The sequence below is a fragment of the Garra rufa genome, chromosome 12 (assembly GCF_049309525.1).
Source record: "Garra rufa chromosome 12, GarRuf1.0, whole genome shotgun sequence".
Taxonomy (NCBI): domain Eukaryota; kingdom Metazoa; phylum Chordata; class Actinopteri; order Cypriniformes; family Cyprinidae; genus Garra; species Garra rufa.
The window spans coordinates 23,055,334-23,079,114 of NC_133372.1; the positions used below are offsets into that span (position 1 = coordinate 23,055,334).

The window sequence follows — 23,781 nt, forward strand, 5'->3', positions numbered from 1 at the left end:
AATATTCACCGTTACTGTTGCACTGTATATTTTCCTGCTATACTTACGCATATGAAATGTGGTCTACTGTGCCACATTAAAACAATAATTAACGCCTCTTAATATTTCTCATTCAGTGTTTCAATAGCATTGAGCACTTTCCACACTGGCGTCAGTTCAGATTGTACGTAACGTTACACGACAAACACACAAAAATTCCTTTTTAATTACAGTTACATAATGCCAGTTGTGTACATATATAAATGACAGTAAAATCCGAATATTTTGTATCCATAAATTGTTAGCTAACTACTTACCAACAACACGTGTACTTGTAAACACTCATGTATTATTAATGCTGAAGTCTATTATTATCTATTTGTTGTAACCTAATCACCATGGTAACGTATGCAATATTCGGTGGGTGAACTAACGTTAATGTTTTGAAGATCTCGCATTCTCTACTTAAGCCGTCTCTGTTGATCCATCATAAGATGTCAACACCTCATGGTCGCATAAGTTACCCACTGTCCTTTGCGTGAATGTAGAGTGTTTATACAGCTGCTATTCTTGTTGTACCCGTCACTGTATGCAGAAAGATCAGTCATGTACACCTTTTATGTAAAGTAATCCAAATATTTAGGTAGGTTACCACATTATACTTATGTGGTTTATTAGGTGTGGTAAACTGGTATCGTTGCAAGCAAATAGCTCGTGAACTTGGAAAAAGGAACATAAAACTAATAAAAATCATTATTGTCTTTCTCTAACTGAATACAGTCCGTTATATTCCATAAGTTGTAAAGTTATGAAGCTGCATCACGCTATCTCAAAATGACAAGCAAACTGATTGTAATACAAACATGTCCAATGGGAAGTCGTACTGTGAATCACGTGACACTCTGCGGAAGCGCAAGCAGAGTGTCTGTTCTCTGGTGTTGTGATGTTCTTGGCTGTTGAGCGCTTTCAACTGTTGAGTTTCTGTCACCCCTACAACCCCAGCTGACAAACATGATGTCAAGTGTCCCAGAAACCGTAAGTGAGATTTGTATTTTTCCATAATAAAATACAAATTCTATCTTGAGTTCAAAGCTTTAAAGTACATTGACTTTCTATGCAAACACTGAAGAGTTAGACAAAGCGCGAACTATTTCTCTACGCTAACAGGCTAATGTTAGCCAAGTAGTGATTTAGTAGTAACAAACCAAAAGAACAATAAGACCTTTTGTGCAAAAGCACCGAGAAGTCACTTGTCAACGTGATTATATAACATTATATTCAATTTCTAATAATAGCTTCGCACGTAATACCTCGTTATTACTGGAACACCCCCGGCTCATTCTGTTTCTACGTTAACATATTTTATGAAATAATGAAATAAGGTCATACCTGATTTTCGAAAGCCTGACATCTCAATATGTCAGAGATCAACTTGATATATCAACTCAATTCTATCTATCAGAGCATGGCAATGGTATTTGTAGCACAGTTGCCCTTGGTAACTAACCCTAGTGCAGACACAATGCTTATAACATAATCTCTGCTCATGAGTTTTTTATTCTTTTTCTCAGGCATGCGGTCCAGATTTTGATCTTCTGTAATAAGGATGTACAAGGAAGATCACTGAGAAATAATGGAGGAATTTCTGAGCACGCTCCGTGATCATGATGTCAGGTACATGGGACAATTCTTTTATTATACATCTGTATGTATGGATGCATACAGCATCTATTGTTTGCAGTACTTGGCTTTACGTTTCCTTCCTGCTGTTCATGTCCTCAGCTCTGTGCTGTCATCCTGTGAGCCGGAGTTACAGGAGCTGATGCGGCAGATTGATATCATGGTAGGACACAAGCGGCGGGAGTGGGAGGCTGAGGTTCGAGGCATGGAGCTGCGTCTGCAGAATACGCAGGAGGAACTCCAATCAGCCAGAGCTCTGCTTGACAAGAGGAGCTCAGAGGTATTGTATCGACTGTTGTTCACCTTGACATGTTCATACTTTTGTTTGGAGTATGAAACTGTTGTACATTGAAACAAAAGTATTGAATGTTATAAGGCAACTCTCCGTTAGCTGATCCGCGATCAATACTATATACAGTTAAAGTCAAACATTTATGCAACTATTACAGAAGGTTCAAACACTCACTGATGCTCCAGAAGCAAAAACGCTGATAAACTTCTTAACAGAATTAAGATGTGTACATTTTTGTTATTTTGCCTAAATGTCATATATAAATATTGGTTCTTACTGCATCGTGTTTCCTTCTGAAGCATAAGTGAGCATTTGAACCTTCTGTAATAGTTGCATATGAGTCCCTCAGTTGTCCTCAGTGTGAAAAGATGGATCTCAAAATCATACAGTCATTGTTGGAAAGGGTTCAAATACACAAAAATGCTGAAAAACCAAAGAATTTGTGGTAGGGCTGTGCAATTAATCGAGATTCGGTTTCGATTTTGATTTCTGCTTCAAACGATCATGAAAATGCAGTAATCGTGATGAAGCGATTATTGCGCCCCATTCTGCCCCCTTACAAGTGGTGCGCTTTCGCTCCTCCATAAAAGCCTAATTTCACATGCAAATCAGCAAAATCACGTAACGTGACTTTAATAAAACGGGACGTGCTTGATTTATTAATGTTTCTTTGATGTTGTGTTTTAATAGCACGTAAGAAAACTTGCGCTGTTCTGCGTATGCACTCAGAGACAGAGCAGACATGTAAAGTTATCTTTTAGCTCAAGATGCACACCTAAACGGTCAAATACGCACAAAAATATATTTAAAAATGAGGCTCTTGGTGATTATTCATGTAAACCCTTGTCAGTTATGTCTTAAATGATCATAAGCAGTTGAGAATGAAAATACGCGTGTAACAGTATATTGGATCCGTGTGGCCATTAAAGCGGCGAAAAATAATATTCCTTCTGCCGTCTCTGTGTAATAAAACGTACAAATATAAAGAGAAAAGTCACTCACTGCTCTTGAATGAAGGACTTTTGTAGCTTTACAAAAAACAAAGCATGTTTAATTATTACAGTGAAGACGCCATTTTATTTCACATTCAAATAATTACTACTTTAATAAACTATATATAAAATATTTATAAACTTTAGAAGAATTCACTGTTTTTTTAAACAGTTTTTTTTATTTGTATCTTTTTTTTCTGCTGTATTGCTATCTTTAAATTAATCACTAGTATAAAGTCATAATCGTGATTACAATATTGACCAAAATAATTGTCATTATGATTTTTGCCATAATCGAGCAGCCCTCGATTAATACTGTGTATAAACACAGTATTTAGAATTAAGTGTATGTAAACACTTTTTTTTTTTGTAAATTGTACATTTTTTTAATTCAGCTATTCTCTGGTGGACTATATGTAAACGTCTTTTATATGAAATATCTCATTCAGGTCAGTACTAAATAAAAAATAACATGCATTTTGTATGATCCTTCTTATATTGGTAAAATAATTAACGTTTTGCAGATTCTGCAAGGTGTATGTAAACTTTTGACTTCATTTGTATATGAGACAAAACATGTTTCGGACTGTAATGTTCATTACAGTTAACTGTAAAATGAGGCCACAGGATCTTTTGAAGGACTAAAGTGATTGTGATGGTTTAGTGTTACACTTTCCATGGTAAGATCTCTTTGTAAGGTGTAATGGCTCAGCCAAATCCCATCCGTCATGTGCTCTGCCTTTACCCCTGGCAGACACTTAGGGTGAGGGAGGTAATGATGTCCCTGCTGGATCTCCAGGATGGTGGTTTCCGAATGTTGAAGGTGGTAGTGGAAAAGGGGTTACAGCAGGTGAACTGCATGAAGGCGTGGGTCTTCCTGCATGGCTAGACTAAACTAAACTGAATGCTTCAGTTTGAGCATTGTTATGAGCATTAACTATGTTACCTATTAGATTTGTTTTTGGGAAAGCTACATTGATTGATGTTTTGATTGGTTCTAAACTGCTATGCTAATATTTCTTGCATAAGTTTCTGATCACTTATCAAGATCATGACACCATTACCGTAATATTGTGAATAATATAGGGAAAGGCAGTAATCTGTTATAACATGTTTTTATTTTTCATTTTTTAAAGGTATTGTTTTCTTTATTCTGATCAACTAGATGTATCTTATATCATTATAACTGACTTGAATGTGTTAGATTAAAATGCAGATACCTACATGCATTTAATGTAGCCTTTTGTCATAGTATATCACATCATATTATTATAATAGTTAATAGTATTATTATATTATTATAACTGAATATATAATTGCTTCCAGAAGTCTGAGTTTATGATGAAAACTGTGCTTAATTATCTTGTCTAGTGACTATTATATTATTAAACCTTTATTGATTAATAATATTATTACTTTAATTATTCCATAGGTTCCAGAATCCTGAGAACAAAAAAAGCAAAAAACAAAACAAAAAAAATTAAAAAGGCTAAAATAGAGAAACATTATGACATAAAATTAATATATAAAAAAGCTTATTGATCAAATAAGTAAATTTATTTGTGAGTATTATAGTATGTTATTATATTTTAATTAATTAATAATATTATTCATTGAATTATTCCAAGGGTTCCAAAAGACTGAGACCATGTTGAAAATGTTTGCTTTTCAAAGAAAATAAAATTGAAAAGCATGAAATAAAGAAACATTATTACATAAAATCAATAATAATAAAAAACATTTTTAGCTCAATATCAAATAAGTAAATTTGTGACTATTATTTTACTTTAATTAATTATTAATATTATTAATTTAATTATTCCATGGGTTCCAAAAGACTGAGACTGTCGAAAATGTATGCTTTTCAAACAAACAAACAAAAAAACCTTGAAAAGCCTAAAATAAAAAACAACTTTGACATAAAATGATTATTCAAAAGTAAAATTTTCACAAAAGTAAATAATATTAATAATATTATTACTTTAATTATTCCATAGGTTCCAAAATCCTTAGAACATGTTGAAAATGTATGCTTTTCCAAAAAAACAATACAAAAAACTTAGAAAGGAAAACATTATGACATAAAATTAATATATAAAAAAAATTATATAAGTAAATTTATTTGTGACAATTATATTATATTATTATGCTTTCATTAATTAAGAATATTATTAATTTAATTATTCCATAATTAAGACCATGTTGAAAATGTATGCTTTTCAAAAAACAAACAAACAAAAAAATTGAAAAGGTTAAAAAATAAAAATTATCACATTAAATTAATACAAAAAAGTTTTTTTTAGCTCATTAATCAAGTAAGTAAACTTGTGACAATGCGTTTTAAAATGAGACACACCAAATACTACATGAAGTTCATGTTATTTAAACTTTTCATAAATGCATGTTTCAGTTTGTTATGCTGGTAATATATTTTGTAATAAAATATATTTTATTTAAAACAAAAATAAAATGATTTTGACTAGTGGTCTCAGACTTTTAGATCCCCGTATTCATGTGTTTTCACTGCGTTATGCATTGAATAATAAAGTCATTGTCCATTCATTTTGTAAGGAGATCCTGTTCCACTAGGTGTCATATTTGAGCTGCAATTCACACTGGCTCATATAAGCATGATCTTATGTTCTCCAGATCCGGGTGCTGGGAAAACAGCTCGATGAGATGCAAGCTGGAAAACAAGAGCTGGTTGTGAAGTATGAAGAACAGCTACAACATGTAAAAGATGAAGTATGATCAGTTTTTATTTTATCAGTGGTGTTGTATGTATTATTGTTGCACTAAGTATCTATCTCAAACACACCAATGTGATTTTGTTCTTTGTCACGAGCTTGTCACTACAACATTTATTTAATTGTACATAAAAAAATTAACATCTAACTCTTTTCAACAGTTGTTTAAATTGAAACACAGCTATGAAAAGCTACAGCGTAAGCATCTTAAAGAGGCACGAGAAGGAGCTCTGAGCAAAGAGGAAGACAGGACTGAGCTATCCTGCCTCAAAAGCAAGCTGGAGGTACAAAGACTGATTAAAAATAAAGTGGACTTCATTTATATTTACAGTATCTCACAAAAGTGAGTACACGTTTCAGCAACCATTTTAGTATATCTTCTCAAGGGACAATACTATTGAAATGAAATGTGGATATATTTTAAAGTGGTCAATGTACAGCTTGTATAGCAGTATAGATTTACTGTCCTCTGAAAATAACTCAACATACAGCCATTATTGTCAAAATAGCTGGCAACAAAAGTGAACACACCCTAAGTGCAATTCATGCAAAGTCACTTTCTTGTTTTAGAGCAGTACAAATTAGGTGATTTAAGATATTCAACATGGCATCTCATGGCAAAGAACTCTCTGAGAATTTGAGAATTAGAATTGTTGCTCTCCACAAAGATGGCCAAGGCTATTAGAGGTGCAGTAACACCCTGAAACCAAGTTACACTACAGTGGTCAGGGTCAAACAGAGGTTTCCAAGATGGGTTCCGTCCGGAACTGGCCTTGCAAGCGTCGATCAACGAAGTTGGTCTGTGTGTCAGTTGCTGAACCTGGCTTCAAAAAACAGATGCATGAGTGCTGCCAGCATTGCTTTAAAGGTTACAGAAGTAGAAGGTCAGCTTGTCAATGCTCAGACCATATGCCGCACACCGCAACAAGTCGGTTTGCATAGGCATCGTCCCAGAAGGAAGCCTCATCTGAAGCTGGCTCACAAGAAAGCCCGCAAACAGTTTGCTGAAGACAACCTGTCCAAGAGCATTAATTACTGGAACCATATTCTGTGGTCTGATGAGACTATAAGATAAACTTGTTTGGCTCAGATGGTGTCCAGTATGTGTGGCGATGCCCTGGTGAGGAGTACCAAGAAAATTGTGTCTTGCCTACAGGGCTACATGGGTGCTGCTGGTACTGTAGAGCTGCAGTTCATTAAGGGAAACATGGATTCCATTATGTACTGTACATTCTGAAGCAGAACATGATGCCTTTCCTCTAGAAACTAGGCCGAACGGCAGTTTTCCAACATGATAGTGATCCCAAACACACCACCAAGATGACAACTGCCTTTCTGAAGAAGCTGAAGGTGAAGCTGCTAAGTATGTCTCCAGACCTAAACCCTATTAAGCATCTGTGGGGCATCCTCAAGCGGAAGGTGGAGAAGCACCACGTGTCTAACGTCCAGCAGCTCCGTGAGGAGTGGAAGAGGATCCCAGCAACAACCTGTGCAGATCTGGTCAATTCCATGCCCAGGATGATTAAGGCAGTGCCAGATAACAATGGTGCTAACACAATATATTGACACTTTGGACAAGTTCACTTAGGGTGTACTCACTTTTGTTGCCAGCTATTTTGACAATAATGGCTGTATGTTGAGTAATTTTCAGGGGACAATAAATCTATACTGCTATATAAGCTGCACATTGACTACTCTAACATATATCCAAGTTTCATTTCTATAGAAGATATACTGAAGAAAAATTAAACAAAAGCACGCACATCAGTCTCAAATGGGCGCTCGACTAAAAAGCAACAAGTACAAAATAAAGTGTAAAGTCGGCAACACCAAAGCTCCAAAAATATCAAAAATATTTATTTTTAAAACAACTTTCGCATAGCATATGTGACGTTTCCAGCACGCAGGCTCTTCATCAGACAAATTGAATACTAATGTGCCACTCTTTATAGCTCCAGGTGATCCAAGTCACATGACCAAACACCATGTTACTGACCAATACATCAACAGCTACAATAAATCTACACCCAAAAATATGTAAAACTATGCAAAATACAACAATATTGTTATTAATATACACTTCAAAAAACACTTTTCAATCACTTTTCATAGTTTGGTAAAGAACAAATTTACTGCGTTAAAATTTACCATTGATTTCCATCAAGAGAAAATGAATTTCTTGGATGTGCTTGTTCTTCACACTACGTCGGGCATTGAGACTACTTTGTATCGAAAACCTACTGATCGTAACACTATTTTGCACGGACAATCCTATCATCTCGTGTCATTAAAGCGTTTGGTACCAATTTCTCAATTTAGTCGCATTCGCCGTATCTGCAGCAGTGATGATGATTTTCAACAGCAGTCACACATTTTATCAGAGAGATTTAGACATCGATCGTATAAAGAAGAGTGGATTCAGTCTGCAGCGAGTCGTTTTACAGATGTGTCACAAAAAGAGAGTCTAGTTAAAAACTGCAAAAAAACTAAATGCCGTGTCAATTGTTATATGCAATATTCGCCTGTTACTAAGAATATCAATAACGTTTTATTAAAACACTGGCATATTGTAGAGAATGATCCCAGTCTCAAGAAATGTTTCGATAAACCACCTCGTTTAGTGTATAAAAAAACACCTAACCTTCGAAATATTTTAGTCCGAGCGGATTTGAAACTGGCTCCTCACTTCTTGAATAAAATACCTCATTGGAATTATAGATGTGGTAACTGTCAACAGTGTAATTTCACATATAAGACATCAACTTTTACACATCCTCACACGGCAAAAATGTTTAAAATTTGAGGCACCATTTCGTGTAAGACGGCCAATGTTATTTATATGCTGCGTTGCCCTTGTGGCTTATGTTACATTGGTAAGACCAGTAGACCTTTGAAAAATCACATTTCCGAACATCGATGTCGACATCAATTAGACACCGCGATCCAAAAAGTCCAGTTGCACAGCATTTTGCAACCTTCAGACATCCAGTTTCTACTCTTCAATACATAGGCATTGAGGTAGTTAAGTATCCACGTCGCGGAGGTGATATTGATAAATTGCTTTTACAGCGTGAGGCTTTTTGGATTTTTACTTTAGACACATTGTCCCCTAGAGGACTTTTTGAGATTTTGATATTCATCCATTTCTTTAAAAACTTATTATGTCTATATATATATATATATGGGTGTGTATTTCTTTTAATGTGTATAATATATCAAAGGTTTGGGTGTGACTCATTTAATTTCATTTAATGAATTAATTTGATGTATACTTGCAGGTACAAAATCAAGAAAAGTGTTTTTTGAACTGTATATTAATAACAATATTGTTGTATTTTGCATAGTTTTACATATTTTTGGGTGTAGATTTATTATAGCTGTTGATGAAATATTAAATATTTTTGATATTTTTGGAGCTTTGGTGTTGCCGACTTTACACTTTATTTTATAGAAGATATACTAAAATGGTTGCTGAAATGTGAGGGGTGTACTTACTTTTGTGACATACTGTGTATATAGTATTGTTTAATAATTTTAGCTCAATAATTTGATAAAGTTGATTTAACATTTATTTTTGCGAATGCAGGAGTTTCGTCAGCGGTCAGCAGATTGGGAACAGCAAAGACTTCAGTATCAGAGACAAGTGACTTCACTGGAGGAACAAAGGAAGAACCTCGCTGAGCAGTTTGCTCTCATGCAGGTGGCGCTCATTTGTAAATGAACAAGCCTGACATATGAAATAATAGTCAGGAAAAAAAATCTCACCAATCTTCTTCCAAGGTTTAGTAAACTTGTATTGTGTTACTAATTTGTGTAAAATTTTGTGTGTCTCAGTCTCAGGGTGTAGGTCGGACACAGGAGCCGGGGGAACTGCAGCGGCTGCGCTCTCAACTGCAGAGGGCTCAGGACAGCCTACATACGCAAGAACTGGAACTGGAGAGACTTCGGCTGCTTCAGGATGAGCTGGGAGACTCCATCAAAGAACAGCAGGTCAGCTGCCCCGCTGCAGCTCACGTACGGGGACAGGTAGATCCAGATCCACAAGAATAGTAGAGGTAGAGATGGACTTTAGTGCAAAGACTGGTGTGACATGAGAAACAAAAGGAAGAGGAGGTATATGCTGCGATCATATCCTTCTCAGGAGTTCTACATGAGAGCTTAAAAGGGTTAGTTCACCCAAAAATGAATGAAAATGAGTGTTTTATTCATTTTTAGAACACAAATAAAAAAGTAAATAAAGACATTATAAAAGTGATCCATATACATCAAACAGATTAAAGGGATTGTTCACCAAAAATTAAAATTCTGTCATTAGTTACTCTCCCTCATGTCATTCCAAACTCATAAAACCTTCGTTCATCAAGATATTTTTAATGTAATCTGAAAGCTTTCTAAACCTGCAGAGACCCATACCTTTCTAGGCCGTTTAAACATTTCAGTTTGTTGTGGTCTATGCTAGGTCAGAAAGCTCTTGGATTTCATCAAAAATATCCTAATTTGTGTTCAAAAGATAAACAAAGGTCTTATGGGTTTGGAACAATATTTTCACATCTTCTAAAGAGTTACGTTCACTTTATGTGATTAACATATTTCATTTAGGCTTTTCTTCACATTGATCATACGTAGAGCACATCAAATATGGTCAACTGAATCTCAAATATGCTTCCATGATGCACAAGAACCGGTGAGGTTTATCATATTTGATGTGCTTTGTCTATGTGCTGTTTAATGTTTATAATGTTATTAAACACCTAAAGTAAATCTGGTACTCTTTAAAAGCAACGACATGAGGATGAGTAATTAATGACAGAATTTTCCCTTTTGGGTGAACTTTCTCTTTAACAGTTTATTGAAGGGAAAGGTTAATACTGGGAAATCCTAAATTTTGGGTTATTCACACAAAAATATAACTTCAGACTTCAGTTATACAAGTAATATAGTGCGCAGGTTGTATGGATCCCTTTTTTGGTAATTTAGCTTTTTATTTTAGATTTAAAAAAACTCATAAAGTTCATCACAATAATATAATTATACCAACATGACTTAAACGCAGCATTAGATGGCAGATTGAAGCATTAATGGTTGAGCAAAGCACTAAATGCTGTTTTATATCAAATATGTGATTGGTTGAATAATGGTAATGCTGTTCTCTGCAGGTTTTGAGTGAAGAGCGAGAGGAGCTGAAGGCCACGTTGGACGCTCAGGATCAGTTTGTACGTAGCACAGGAATCCAGCAGCAGCAGTTACGGCGGGAAGTGACCCGACTTAACCAAACTCTGCAAGCAAAAGAGCAAGTCATTAGGTATATTATTATCTGCCTTTCAATATTATGTGCTTACATACACAAAAATAATATTGTAGGATTCCATAAAGTAACTTGCAATCCGTTACACTTTACAAATGACTTATCTCTTTGTATAGGTCTCTAGAGGAATGTTTAGCATCACACGGTTTGTCTCCAAACTTGGCCTCCCTTAGACAAGACCTGGAGAAAGTCACAGCCAAGTTGAACAGTTCCCAGACTTGTGAGAATCACCTGAAAGCCGAGGTCATCAGACTTCGAGAGAAGTGAGATGTTTTTGCAATGTCTCTTTATGACAATATACAGCTACAGCAGCAACTAACAATAGAAAGCTTGTTCCGGAATATAAACCTTGAACTCCATTTTGTTTTGTCAGGTTGGAGAGCATGAGAAAGCATAAAGCAGAGATGAGCAGACGAGAAAATGAGTGGAAACAGGTGGAGGAAGAACACGCTCACTGTACAGCTGAAATCAAACGTGTATGCACAATAAGCAATTGGTTTTTACAGTTTGAGATTTGATGATGCCGTTGAGCAGCTATATTCATGGAAATTATTAGAATTATTATTGTATATTTACAACTTACTGGTAACCATATTGAGTTAAAATTAACTTGTTGTGTCCGTAGTTACGTGCAGAGCTTGAGAGGGCCGAACAGACTCGTTGTGGGGAGTTGGAGGGAATGAGAAAGGAGGTATCTCAGTTAACCAGCGAACTTCATCAGCGTGATATCACCATTGCCACACTCACTGGCTCCGCCTCCAGTATTGAGCGACAGTTACGGGCAGAAGTTGAGCGAGCAGAGCGGCGGGCATCAGAACTCAAGGTTCACCAAAACACACTCAAAACCTGTCCAGATAAGGCAGATGCCATCAAGTACAGTGAGGTAACAAAGTATTTGATCCCCTGCTGATTTTGTACGTTTGCCTACTGACAAAGAAATGATCAGTCTGTAATTTTAATGGTAGGTTTATTTGAACAGTGAGAGACAGAATAACAAAAAACTAAATCCAGAAAAACACATTTCAAAAAAGTTATAAATTCATTTGCAGTTTAATGAGTGAAATAAGTGTTTTATCCCCTATCAATCAGCAAGATTTCTGGGATTTGAAGGGAGTGCTCCTAATCTCTGTTTGTTACCTGTATAAAAGACACCTTTGTACAGTAGCAATCAATCAATCAGATTCCAAACTCTCCACCATGGCCAAGACTAAAGAGCTGTCCAAGGATGTCAGGGACAAGATTGTAGACCTACACAAGGCTGGAATGAGCTACAAGCCCATCGCCAAGCAGCTTGGTGAGCAGGTTGGTGCGATTGTTCGCAAATGGAAAAAACAGAAATAACTGTCAATCTCCCTTGGTCTGGGGTGGGGTTCCATGCAAGATCTCACCTCATGGAGTTTTAATGATCATGAGATGGACCAAAATCAAGCTCTTTGGCTCTTTCCTCATGTTTGGAGGAGGAGGAAAGCTGCCTATGACCCCCAAAACACCATCCCCACCGTCAAACATGGAGGTAGAAACATTATGCTTTGGGGCTGTTTTTCTGCTAGGGACAGGACAACTAGAGAGTCGGACTTGTAACCCAAAGGTTGCAGGTTCGAGTCTCAGGTCCGGCAGGGATTGTAGGTGGGAGGAGTGAATCACCAGCGCTCTCTCCACCCTCAATACCACAACTGAGGTGAGTCCCTTGAGCAAGGCAGCGATCCCCCAACTGCTCCCCGGGCGCCGCAGCAATGGCTGCCCACTGCTCCGGGTGTGTGTTCACGGTGTGTGTGTGTGTGTGTGTGTGTGTGTGTGTGTGTGTGTGTGTTCACTACTGTGTGTGTGCTCACTACTGTGTGTGTGCACTTGGATGGGTTAAATGCAGAGCACAAATTCCTAGTATGGGTCACCATACTTGGCCTCACGTCACCTCCTTTCCTTTCCTTCCTTTCCTTTCCTTTCCTTTCCTTTCATCACATCAAAGGATAGATGGGGCCATGGACCATCAAATCTTGGTGAGAACCTCCTTCCCTCAGCCAGCGCATTGAAAATGGGTCATGGATGGGTATTCCAGCTTGACAATGACACAAAACACACGGCTAAGGCAACAAAGGAATGGCTCAAGAAGAAGCACATTAACGTCCTGGAGTGGCCTAGCCAGTCTCCAGACCTTAATCACATAGAAAATCTGTGGAGTGAGCTGAAGGTTTGAGTTGCCAAATGTCAGCCTTGAAACTTTAAAGATTTGGTGAGGATCTGCAAAGAGGAGTGGGACAAAATGCCTCCTGAGATGTGTGCAAACCTAGTGGCCAAGTACAGGAAACATCTGACCTCTGTGATTGCCAACAAGGGTTTTGCCACCAAGTACTAATTCATGTTTTGTGATGGGGTCAAATACTAATTTCACTCATTAAAATGCAAATCAATGTAACTTTTTTAAAATGCATTTTTCTGGATTTTTTTTGTTATTATTCTGTCTCTCACTGTTCAAATAAACCTACCATTAAAATTATAGACTGATAATTTCTTTGTCAGTGTGCAAATGTACAAAATCAGCAGGGCATCAAATAATTGTTCTCCTCACTGTAACACCAAAAACAGAAACCTGCTATTCATCATCCAGTAACAAAAAAATCTGTGACTACTTTTACTGTGAAGTACTAGTTTATTATATCGTGAATAAACTGATTGTGCTGTTTTGTTGGTTTTTGTAGGTGACACAGGTCCAGCTTGAAACTCTAAAGCTTGAGAATCAGCATCTAAATGATCTTCTTGAGAGACTTGAATCAAGATCACCTAAGGTTTCCTTTCTTTGCTTAGTAAACCCATTTTACTTGTAATGTGTACATTTAAATATATACTTAGGGCAATATTAAGCTCTATTATCAGCATCTGCATTAAAGGGATAGTTCACCCAAAAATGAAAATTCTGTCATTAATTACTCACCCTCATGTCTTTCCAAACCTGTTAGACTTTCGATCATCTTCGGAACACAATTTAAGATATTTTTGATGAAATCCAAGAGCTTTCTGACCCTGCATAAACGGCAACACAAATCATCAAAAATGTGTTTATTTGTGTTCCGAAGATTTTCGAAAGTCTAACAGGTTTGGAACGACATGAGGGTGAGTAATTAATGACAGAATTTTCATTTTTTGGTGAACTATCCTTTTAATTAACTTCATTTGCTACATCACCAAATATTGGCTATTCTAAGCAGTTGAGTTCATAATGGAATAGTTGCTTTATAACTGTGCATGGACAATGCTTGTACACAGTTGTGTCTGTCTGATGTCTTGTGGCTAGTAATTTGAAACAGTTGGATGATTGTGTATTTTAACCTTTAACAATGCCTTGCCTCAGAGACTTACGGTAAACATGGTTTTTATTACTTTTTACAAACTGAGGGATGAATTTGTGATGCAAGCCAGATTTTTTGTTTTTATTTTTTTTATTTCTTATTTTAGTTTTGGGTGTTTTCAGTATTGCTCATCATATTTTCTCTTGTTGGTCTGTCAGAGGGGTGACGGAGAGCTGGCGAGTCTTAGAGACAGCTACGTGTCATCTCTGAACAGTTTGGAAGAGGAAAACAGACAGCTGAGGCTGGAAATTACTGAGCTGAGAGCTCGCATGGAGGTCAACAACCAAACATGGCAGGACAAGTACGAGAGAGCGTTACTACAAAATCAGAACAAGAACACTCAGAACAGGTACATGGTAGTTCAACATAAAAAAAAGTTCACTCATCCTATAACATACAGTGACAATGTGGGACTTGGAAAATACATTTTCATATGATTTCATTAACACTCCTCAATTATGCAGAAGTGTGGCATTGACCATGTGAACTTCACAAATCAGGTTTTCTTGTTTCAGTTGATAGCAAGTAACATTAAAGCATGTTCACTAGCGTTTAAAAGTTTGGGGTCAGTAAGATTTTTTTTTTTTTTTGGTGTTTTTGATGCAAGAAAGCTGCATTGATTTGATCAAATTCAGTAGAACAGCAACATTTTGAAATATTACAATTTAAAAATATTTTTTATATACATTATAAAAATTTGCTAATCAGGAGTTTTTTTTATCAATGCTGAAAACGGTTGTGACTTCTCTGACTTTTTTCTCAGAATTGTGAGAAAGGAACTCACAATTGTGAGTTACAAAGTCAGAATTGCAAGATATAAACCCACAGTTCTGAGAAAAAAAGTCAGAATTGTGATAAAAACTCGCATTTGTGAGAAGAAAAGGGAAAACTTGCAAGTTTTTGCAATTCAGACTTTATTTCTCTCAATTGTGAGTTTATATGATGCAATTCTGAAAAAAAAGTCAGAATTGTGAGTTTATATCAATGCTGAAAAAAAAAGTCTGAATTGCGAGATACAAACTCGCATTTGTGAGGGGAAAAAGTCAGAATTGCAAGATACAAACTCGCATTTGTGAGGAAAAAAGGTCAGAATTGCCAGTTTTGGCGATTCTGACTTTATTTCTCTCGATTGTGAGTTTATGTGACGCAATTCTGAGAAAAAAGTCAGAATTGTGAGTTTATATCTCATTATTAAGAAAATTAAGAATTGTGAGATATAAACGTACAATTCTGAGGGGAAGAAAAGTCAGAATTGTAAGTTTTTGTAATTCTGACTTTTTTTCTCTTAATTGTGAGTATATCACACAATTCTGAGAAAAAAAGTCAGAATTGTGAGTTTATATCTCAATTCTGAGAAAAAAAAGTCAAAATTTCAAGATACAAACTCGCATTTGTGAGGAGAAAAGGTCAGAATTGCTGGTTTTTGCAGTTCAGACTTTATTTCTCTCAATTGTGAGTTTATAAGATGCAATTCTGAGAAAAAGTCAGAATTGTGAGTTTATATCAATTCTGAAAAAAAAAGTCTGAATTGCGAGATACAAACTCGCATTTGTGAGGAAAAAAGGTCAGAATTGCCAGTTTTGGCAATTCTGACTTTATTTCTCTCGATTGTGAGTTTATGTGACGCAATTCTGAGAAAAAAAGTCAGAATTGTGAGTTTATATCTCATTATTAAGAAAATTAAGAATTGTGAGATATAAACGTACAATTCTGAGGGGAAGAAAAGTCAGAATTATAAGTTTTTGTAATTCTGACTTTTTTTCTCTTAATTGTGAGTATATCACACAATTCTGAGAAAAAAAGTCAGAATTGTGAGTTTATATCTCAATTCTGAGAAAAAAAGTCAGAATTGCGAAATATAAATGCACAATTCTGAGAAAAAAAGTCAGAATTTCAAGATACAAACTCGCATTTGTGAGGAGAAAAGGTCAGAATTGCCGATTTTTGCAGTTCAGACTTTATTTCTCTCAATTGTAAGTTTATATGATGCAATTCTGAGAAAAAAGTCAGAATTACGAGATACAAACTCGCATTTGTGAGGAGAAAAGGTCAGAATTGCACATTTATTTCAGTGGTGGAAACTGATGCATAATGCAAAAATATTTCTTTAAAAAAAAAAATCTTACTGTACTTAAACTTTTGAAATGTAGTGTATGTAAGTACATGATGTAGCTGTGTTATGTGCTGTCATAGATCTGATGAAGATGTACAGCGCAGTCACCAGGAGGAGCTGCAGGCCATGGAGACCCGGATGCAGGAAAGAGCTTCACACTACGAGGACCAAATACAGACGCTCCTCAAACAGCTTGAGAACCTGTCGCGAGCTTCCCCTCATCGCCCCGATGGACAGTCACAAGAGAGCAGGAAGGCTGTGTCCCCGGCTCACTCTTCTGCATCGTCTGCCTCATCTTCATCTTCAAGCCGTAAAGCCCACCGGATAGCAGCTCTTCTCAGTGCAGCGGTTAATGGAGAGGAAGCTCAAGCTTCCAGCTCGGTAGACAACTTTCTGCCTTTGGTCAGTAATAGAGATATGGGTCAGTGACAAAAAAATATAAGGGTGATACAACAGTATCTCAATGAAGAATAAAAAGCACAGAAAAATTATTTAGCATAATCTTATTTTTTCCTAAAAAATAAAATAAGTTAAACTTAATCACATTAAAAAAACATTCAAAATCAGTGTCATGTGGTGCAACCAACAATAAATTAAATACTGCAGACCCTCAAAATGATTAAAATGTTTAAAATATGAAATGATTAAAAAAAACTTTATTTACAAACAAAATGTTTTTACTTTGAGAAATCTTAAAATCTTGTTAAAAAGTTAAGAATGTTTTTCAAAAACGGTAAGAAACAAGCAATAACACAATACAAAAAAAAATACAAATAGTTCATTTGTAAGACCTTAACAAGATCTTTTAAAATTTTTGTGGATGCTCTTATATGCCATTGACCCATATACACAAATCTATTTTTTTTCTACACAGTACCAGTCAAAAGTTTTTGAACTGTAAGATTTTTTATGTTTTATTTTTTTAAGAATTCTCTACTGCTCACCAAGCCTACGTTTATTTAATCCAGAATACAGCAAAAGCAGTAATAATATTGTGAAATATTTTTACTATTTAAAAAAACTGCTTTCTTATTGAATATATTTTAAAATGTAATTTATTCCTGTGATCAAAAGTAAATTTTCAGCATTATTACTTCAGTCCTCAGTGTCACATGATCCTTCAGAAATCATTCTATTATGCTGATTATTATCAATATTTAAAACAGTTAAGTACATTTTTTTTCCCAGGATTCTTTGATGAACAGAAAAATCCAAAGATCAGCATTTATCTGAAATAAAAAGTTTTTGTAACATTATACACTATACTATTTAAAAGCTTGGAGTCAGTGTGTATATATATATATTTATTTTTTTGGAAAGAAATGAAATATATTAAATATTAATACTTTTGTTTTGCAAGGATGCTTTAAATTGATCGAAAGTTATGATTTGTAATGTTACAAAAGATTTCTATTTCAGATAAATGCTGTTCTTCTGAACTTTCTATTCATCAAAGAAACTTGAATTATATTCAGCTGTTTTTAACAATATAACAATAATAAATGTTTTTGAGCAGCAACTTAGAGTATTAAAATGATTTCTGAAGGATCATATGACTGGAAAAATTCAGCTTTGAAATCACAGGAATAAAGTACATTTTAAAATATATTCAAATAGAAAACAGTTATTTTAAATTGTAAAAATATTTCAAAATTGTACTGTTTTTGCTGCACTTTGGATCAAATGAATGCAGGAAGAGCAGAATAGACTTCTTTCAAACATTAAGAATCTTACTGTTCAAAAACTTTTGACTGGTAGTGTACCTCTACATCAAACTTCCTGTGTAGCACCTAACCAGACGGGCACCAAGAAGGCGAGATACCATACATAATGTTACACTTGAATAGAATTTTGTTACTTTTGGCAAATCGCTTTTATAAGAATGCACGTCAATCATTCACACAGTAGCGTTGCATAGCAGCCCTAACGGTCACTTCCTCCCTCTTCCTCCAGGACTCCACTGGATCTCCAAATGCCTCAGTGACTACACGCTTTCTGGAAGAGGAAACGCTGCGGTCTCAAGAGTTGCTTCAGAGACTGGACGCCCACATTCAGAGCATGAAGCAAGAAAACACCAACACCGTTTCCAAATACCTGGGCAAAGACGGCAGCCCCCGAAACGGCCCCTGAGTGCCTTGATCTGAACTTGCAGAGATATATAAAGGTGATGACCTATCTGTATGGCCATTTCTATTTGAAAAGAAGAAAGTGTTTTGGCAGCTAATCGGAGCTCATAAATGCTGCAAGATAATTGGACAAGACTCTTGTTACATAAGTGCAGCCAAAAAATGACACCAAAGCAGTGCCAAACAACTTTTGTCCCAAAAGTGCCGAATACCTCCATGTTTATTGCACTAGTGAAGGAATGACCACATATGCACTCCCTTGTACCTTGACTTTTGACCTTTCACATCTACCGTCATCATCTTTTTGAGCACTTTAGACATCCGTACTGTTTTGGTGTGCCTTATGCAATCAATATTTATGTACAGTGTAACCTAACAAAAAAAATATGTTTTTGTAAACCTGACATGATAGTGAAGAGTGTGTGTTTTAAGGGTTGAATTAAAACTTGTTTTCATAGCTGTGTTTGTTATGGGAGTGGATGAGTTTGTGTGTCACTTCGTGCTTCGGGGAAAAGGCTGTTTGGACATGTGATGGGATCAGATACATTCTCTGGGGTCGTATCCTTTAACAGAGTTTCACAGCGGAGATGTAAGGTTGACGTCAAACACAAGCTTTCTCTCAAGTCTCCACCTATGTTTACTGGCCTATCACAGACCGCTTTAATGATTTAGTACAGTTTCACCTCAAGAATGCGCAGATTGCGCCAGGCCTGACGGTTTACAGCACACACACTCAAGCTCACAAGTGCAAACTACAGCGACGGACACGTTGGACATGAGAAAGCTCATGGAATGTTAATGTCATCCATGTGGGATCCTGCACATGGAAATAGCCAAAGGCTGTTATTGAGCACAGACTCGTATATTACCAACGGAGTGATACTGAGTGGGAGACATGTGCTCCCTCGCTTTGAGAAATGGGGGGAATAGGAATATCCTAAATCTAATTTGTTTTGGAATGTGTCTCTTTTTTTTTCTCTCTCGCTCCTTCTTCCCTTCTTCAGATTAGCAAGTGCTGGAAATATGTTTTGCCGGGCTCGGGTCCAGCGGTTTTGCGATCGGAATTCCGTAACCCTGGATACCAGGCCTGCAAAGCTCAACAAACAGCACTGAGGAATTTGGCAATGTGGACGTTTACTCTTTTGCTTGCTGAGGAAAAGCATTTTTGATTTGCAAGGATCTTATGAATCTTGGGGCCCTGGACAAAGTCAAGGGCAAACTGACAGATTAATCAACACTTGACTTGCTTAAATGGTTGAACTGCGGCCAAGAATGTACCTGATAATTTGGTTCTGAACAGTCAAAACTGTTGCTTTAAAAGGTCAAAACTTTCAGAATGCTGTTCTGTTCTGCAGAATGCACTTTTGGAAGTCCATAAGTCGTAAAGCTAGTAAAGTGAGACTAGCTTCAGATCTAAAAGCATGACACTCATTTACACATCATTTAGCCTCATGTTCTTCTAAATTTGTACCTATTTCTAACTTTTTGTGGAACACACAGACAAACACACAAAAAGATATTTTCAAAAATTTCTCTTTTTTGTCCATACAGTGAAAGTCAATGGAGTTCAATGTTGGTTGGAACCCTCATCGTTCTGCACCTCATATGGTTTTGGAATGACATGAGGGTGAGTAAATATATATTACCCTTTATAACCCAATAGAGGGCGCAATCACGATTCCTAATGTATTTACTCACTCAGATTCTTGTTTTGTACATTTGTAATTAATATTTTTTGCAAACAATTAGATAAAATTGAAACACTTTATTTTTATGTCTTCTGCTTACCAAGCCTGCATTTATTTAATCCAACGTACAGTTAAAACAATAAAAATGTGAAATATTTTACTAATTAAAATAACTGTTTTCTATTTGAATATATTTTCAAATGTAATTTATTCCTGATATTTCAAATAACTTTTTAGCATCATTACTCCAGTTACATGATCCTTCAGAAATCTTCGAATTCTAATATTCTGATTTGCTGCTCAAAAACATTTATTATTATTATGTTGAAAACAGCTGAGTAGAATTTTTTCAGGATTCTTTGATGAATAGAAAGTTCAGAAGAACAGCATTTATCTGAAATAGAAATCTTTTGTAACGTTATAAATGTCTTAATAACTTTTGTTCAGTTTAACGCATCCTTGCTAAATAAAAGTATTAACTTCTAGAATTCTAAAAATGATACTGACTTCAAGGTTTTGAATGGTATAGTGTATAATGTTACAAAAGCTTTTTTTATTTCAGATAAATGCTGATCTTTGGATCTTTCTATTCATCAACGAATCTTGAAAAAATGAACGCAACTTTTTTAAATATTGACAATATAGTATTAATAATATTAAAAAATGTTTCTTGAACAGCAAATCAGCATATTAGAATGATTTCTGAAGGATCATGTGACACTGAAGTGTGGAGTAACGATCCTGAAAATGTAGCTTTGATCACAGGAATAAATTACATTTTAAAATATATTCAAATAGAAAGCAGTTATTTTAAATCGTAAAAATATTTCACAATATTACAGCTTTTGCTGTATTTTGGGGCAAAAAATGCAGGCTTGGTGAGCAGAAGAGACTTTAAAAACATTAAAAATCTTGCTGTTTAAAAACTTTTGACTGGTGGTGTACTTGTATAGTAATAACAGTTAGTTATGCATAATTGCAAGCAATTATTATTACTCAGTACATATTTGTGTAATTACACAAAAACACCTTAAAAAACTCAGTTTTACCAAAATGTCAACCAAAAATGTCACTTGTCAACAAAACGGTTCTTTTTTTATACTGTAGGAGGCACATTAGTGAAGTATTATGACTTAGCAAATAACTTCTTGATTTTATCATCATTATTATTATTATTTTTTTTTTTTTTTGTGAATGCGCATCGAAGACTGACACGGAAGTGAAGAAATTGTTGAATAAAGTTGTTCTTTTTGTTTTCTTTTTGCACAAAAACTATTTTTGTAGCATAAAATTATGGTTAAACCACTGATGTTACATGGACTGTTTTAACAATGTTCTTACTACCTTTCTTGGCCTTGTACATGTCAGTTGCGTTGTTGTCTATACATGGTCAGAAAGCTCTTGGATTTCATCAAAAATATCTGAAGAGGAATAAAGGTCTTACGGGTTTAAAACGACATGAGGGTGAGTAATCAATAACAGAATTTTTACTTTTGGGTGAACTACCCCTTTAAAACTGATATTTATAGCCCTGCATGCTTGTTATAGTATTATTCTTTTTCATTTTTTACCACAAGACCAAAATAGTGGCTTTGATCCAGTGTAAAGTGGATGTTTTAGTTATAATTCAAGGCACCAGGTGACTTGTGCTTCTATCCGCTTGTTTAAATAACATGAAAACTAACATTTTCCATTGACCACTTCCAAAATAACACTGTCTGACTGCAAACACACACACACACACACACACACACACACACAAATAAGTTTGAAGTAAACAAACATCCACAAAGCACTCAAGTAGTGCAAAAAACACACATTATCTTCTCAAATGGCATTTTAAAGTGTGAATTAGTTTTGTTTTTAACATTAACACATTACTTATTTATTTGTAGCTTTATTGTAGGTTATGTTGTATCGTGTTAAAGGCATAGTTCACCCAAAACTGAAAGTTCTGTCTTTATATACTCACACTCATTTCATTCCAAACATAGCTATTTCTTCTATGTAACACAAAAGAATATATTTTGGTGCATGCTCTAGCCTAGTAGGGTTTAAAACAACTTTAGTTCCACTGCGGGGGGAAAAAGCACACAGGCACTTTTCAAAATAGCACTTCCTTTGTGTTCCACAGAAGGAAAAATGCATACAGGTTTGGAACAACATGAGCATGAAACGATTTTTGGCTGAACTATTCCTTTACTGCAGCATAGAACAGTGTGCATATGAAAAGATGCTCTGTTGAGCAATGAGATAGACATGCCATGAATGTTCCAACCAATTGCATGCCCTACTAAGCCATGAGATCAGTTGAAGTCATGTGGCCTCAGAGGCAGAAGTATCACAACCATGACCTGACCCACAGAAAGAAAATGTTCCACTACATAGCTTCCAAACATGCGCAAATGTCAGGTGTAACCATAGGCTTGTGAAACTGCAGAGGTGAAGTCATGGCAGGCCTTTAAAATGTACACAACGTAATGCCAGAGAACCGTTTGTTATGGGAGAAGAACTGCAGCCAAAGCAAACCGACAAACATCGCTAACCGGGAGCTTGCAGCATCTCCACTTGAAGTGCTTAGAACTGTGACGTCTTTATCTCATTCCTGAATGTGGCTTGCTTGCATATCTAAGCTTCTAATGTGACTCTAACAGGTGTATGTGTTTTGTCTTTACTCATACATCACATTCCGTACATTTAGTGTAATAAATAGCTTCCTAAACAGAATGAAATGCCATTTCTGTCTACACAGGAATTGGAGTTGCAGTGTAACTGCACTGTAAAAAGTTGTCACCAGTTTCAACTTAAACGCATAAGTTCAGCAGCTGCCTTAACATTTTAAGTTAAATCAACATAAAACTACAAGTAATTTCAACTCATAAGTTAAATCAACTTAAAAGTACAAGTCATTTTAACTAATTTAATTGTCGTGAGTTGAAATAACTTAAAGTTTTAAGTTGATTTAACTTAAAATTTTAAAGCAGCTGCTGAACTTAAGTTTTTAAGTTTTGTGAGCTGCTTTGTACAGCAATTGAAGTAGGGTGACCATACATTCTCTTTTTCCTGAAATGTCCTGAATTTCCAAATTGCCTACTGTCCAGGTTTTTGGCTTTGTTTTCCTTTTATTTCCCATAGTTGCTGAAGGTAATGCCTGAAAAGTAGTTTGACCAATAGCATGCATGCAATTGTACATAATTGACTAATTATGGCATGCAAGAAGGTGGGATTTACAGGCTATGGTCAAAGCAATCAATTATTTATATTAGTTGTAATTAACAACATGAAGTGCATTAAACATTATATTACATCAGGGTTTCCCAAACTAGGGTTCGTAAAGGGACTGCAGGAGGTTTGTGAGTTTAATGAAAGGCTAACAAGTAATTCAATCATAAAAATGTAAATTTAAAACAAATTATTTTAAAATAACAATCAAAACAATACACTTACTACAAAATATGAAATATTTGATGTTTACCTGCAAGCCATATGACCATTAACCAATGTCAAGAGAACCG

General features: G+C 35.6%; 1 protein-coding gene across 3 annotated transcripts; it reads left to right on the top strand.

The window, feature by feature from the left end:
- The first annotated feature begins 890 nt into the window (after window positions 1-890).
- Window positions 891-19,035, top strand: cep63 (centrosomal protein 63). 3 transcript variants are annotated; one of them, XM_073852051.1, is made up of 15 exons: window positions 891-1,014; window positions 1,551-1,653; window positions 1,762-1,939; window positions 5,593-5,688; window positions 5,852-5,974; window positions 9,277-9,390; window positions 9,525-9,716; window positions 10,847-10,992; window positions 11,112-11,258; window positions 11,369-11,471; window positions 11,621-11,818; window positions 13,692-13,778; window positions 14,498-14,688; window positions 16,533-16,854; window positions 18,406-19,035. In XM_073852051.1, exons 2-15 carry the CDS (start codon window positions 1,613-1,615, stop codon window positions 18,580-18,582), a joined length of 2,115 nt encoding a protein of 704 aa, XP_073708152.1. In that variant the 5' UTR covers window positions 891-1,014; window positions 1,551-1,612; the 3' UTR covers window positions 18,583-19,035. The 3 variants fall into 3 exon arrangements, with proteins under 3 accessions (XP_073708152.1, XP_073708153.1, XP_073708154.1); XM_073852052.1 differs by having other exon boundaries at window positions 16,533-16,833; XM_073852053.1 differs by having other exon boundaries at window positions 9,525-9,680.
- The last annotated feature ends 4,746 nt before the right edge of the window (window positions 19,036-23,781 follow it).